The sequence below is a fragment of the Peromyscus leucopus genome, chromosome 4 (assembly GCF_004664715.2).
Source record: "Peromyscus leucopus breed LL Stock chromosome 4, UCI_PerLeu_2.1, whole genome shotgun sequence".
Taxonomy (NCBI): Eukaryota; Metazoa; Chordata; class Mammalia; order Rodentia; family Cricetidae; genus Peromyscus; species Peromyscus leucopus.
In genome coordinates, this window is record NC_051066.1 from 85,737,127 (window position 1) to 85,738,816 (window position 1,690).

The window sequence follows — 1,690 nt, forward strand, 5'->3', positions numbered from 1 at the left end:
CACTTCACGTCTAGACAGAACACTGTATGAAGATAGAGTCTGTGTTTATTGCATATGGTATAGTAACTAGAACAATCCACTTCTACATACTTATCTGCCCAGTTGCTGAACCCTTGTTAAATGAATGAGCAAATACATTTTCCAAGGACTTTTCCATATGAGAATGAAGATTTTTCACTAATATCAGCACTTGCTTCTTTTAAAATTATGGTACATTCCTTTATAATTTTTATTTTTCCTGTTTATTTCAGGAAATATAACAAAGGTTAATGAATGAAACAAATTACACAGAGGTGTCTGAATTTGTGTTTCTGGGACTTTCAACATCTAGACCAATACAACATTTCTTCCTTGCCTTCTCTATGGTGTTTTATGTAGCCATTGTCCTGGGAAACACCCTTGTTGTGCTTACAGTGGCCTTTGACCCACATTTACATTCCCCTATGTACTTTCTTTTGGGAAACCTCTCATTCATTGATTTATGTCTTTCCACCTTAACTGTTCCCAAAATGATTTCTGACCTGTACTCTGGGCACAATATCATCTCATTCCAGGGCTGTGTCTTCCAGATATTTGTCCTTCATGTTCTAGGGGGATGTGAGATGGTGTTGCTGATAGCCATGGCCTGGGACAGATATGTGGCCATATGCAAGCCCCTCCACTACCTGACCATCATGAACCCACGGACTTGCCTATTGCTTCTTTCTGGTGCTTGGATCATTGGGTTCCTGCATTCAGTGGCCCAGTTAGCTTTTGTTGTCCATTTGAGATTTTGTGGTCCTAATAAGATAGATAGTTTTTACTGTGATCTTCCTAGGTTCATCAAACTGGCCTGCACAGACACCTACAGAATGGAATTCATGGTTGCTGCCAACAGTGGCATCATTTCTATTGGCACCTTCTTTTTATTAATTGTTTCCTACATTCTTATCCTGTTCTCTGTATGGAAACATTCATCAGGTGATTTGTCCAAGGCCCTCTCTACACTTTCTGCTCACATCTCTGTGGTGGTTTTGTTCTTTGGACCATGCATCTTCGTGTACATGTGGCCATTTCCTACTGTCCCAGTGGATAAGTTTCTTGCCATTCTGGACTTCATGATTACACCCATCCTGAACCCTGCCATTTACACACTGAGGAACAAAGACATGAAGGTGGCAATGAAGAGACTAAGTGATCAGCTTCTACATTTTAGGAAAATGTCCTGAATAATACCTATAAACACAAGTTACTTAGAGTGAGTTCAATACGCTCAAATAGTAAAAAATCCTGTACAACTGTATTTTTCATTCTGATTCTTTAAGTTAATATAATCCCCTCAAGATTTCTCTATGATGCTGTAAATGACATAGAATCCTAATCTTTATGGGAGGATAAAATCCCATTTTATAGAAATAAACTAATTTTTAAAGATTAATTTATTTTTATTTTGTATATGTGTTTTGCCAGTGTCTTAGATACGCTAGTCATTGCATGCATGCAGTGCCTATGGATGCCAGAAGAGGGCATCAGATCCTCTGGAACTGGAGTTACTTACGCATGGGAACCACTATGTGGTACTGGAAACCAAAACCTAGGTCTTCTACAACAATAAATGCTCTTAACCACTGAGTGAGTCATTGCTCTAGCTGCAAAGAACAATTTCTTTATTCACCAATGAAAATACACTTACCATGTATTCACATAATGT

General features: G+C 38.4%; 1 protein-coding gene across 1 annotated transcript; it reads left to right on the forward strand.

Annotated features, from left to right (window-relative positions):
• Window positions 1-269: 269 nt before the first annotated feature.
• On the forward strand, window positions 270-1,208 carry LOC114688281 (olfactory receptor 4F15-like). The gene has a single exon (XM_028862898.1). It carries the CDS (start codon window positions 270-272, stop codon window positions 1,206-1,208), a length of 939 nt encoding a protein of 312 aa, XP_028718731.1.
• Window positions 1,209-1,690: the final 482 nt, after the last annotated feature.

What these genes read in the sequence shown, in the direction of transcription:
- LOC114688281 (XM_028862898.1), top strand. Translation starts at nt 270, where the DNA reads ATGAATGAAACAAATTACACAGAGGTGTCTGAATTTGTGTTTCTGGGA.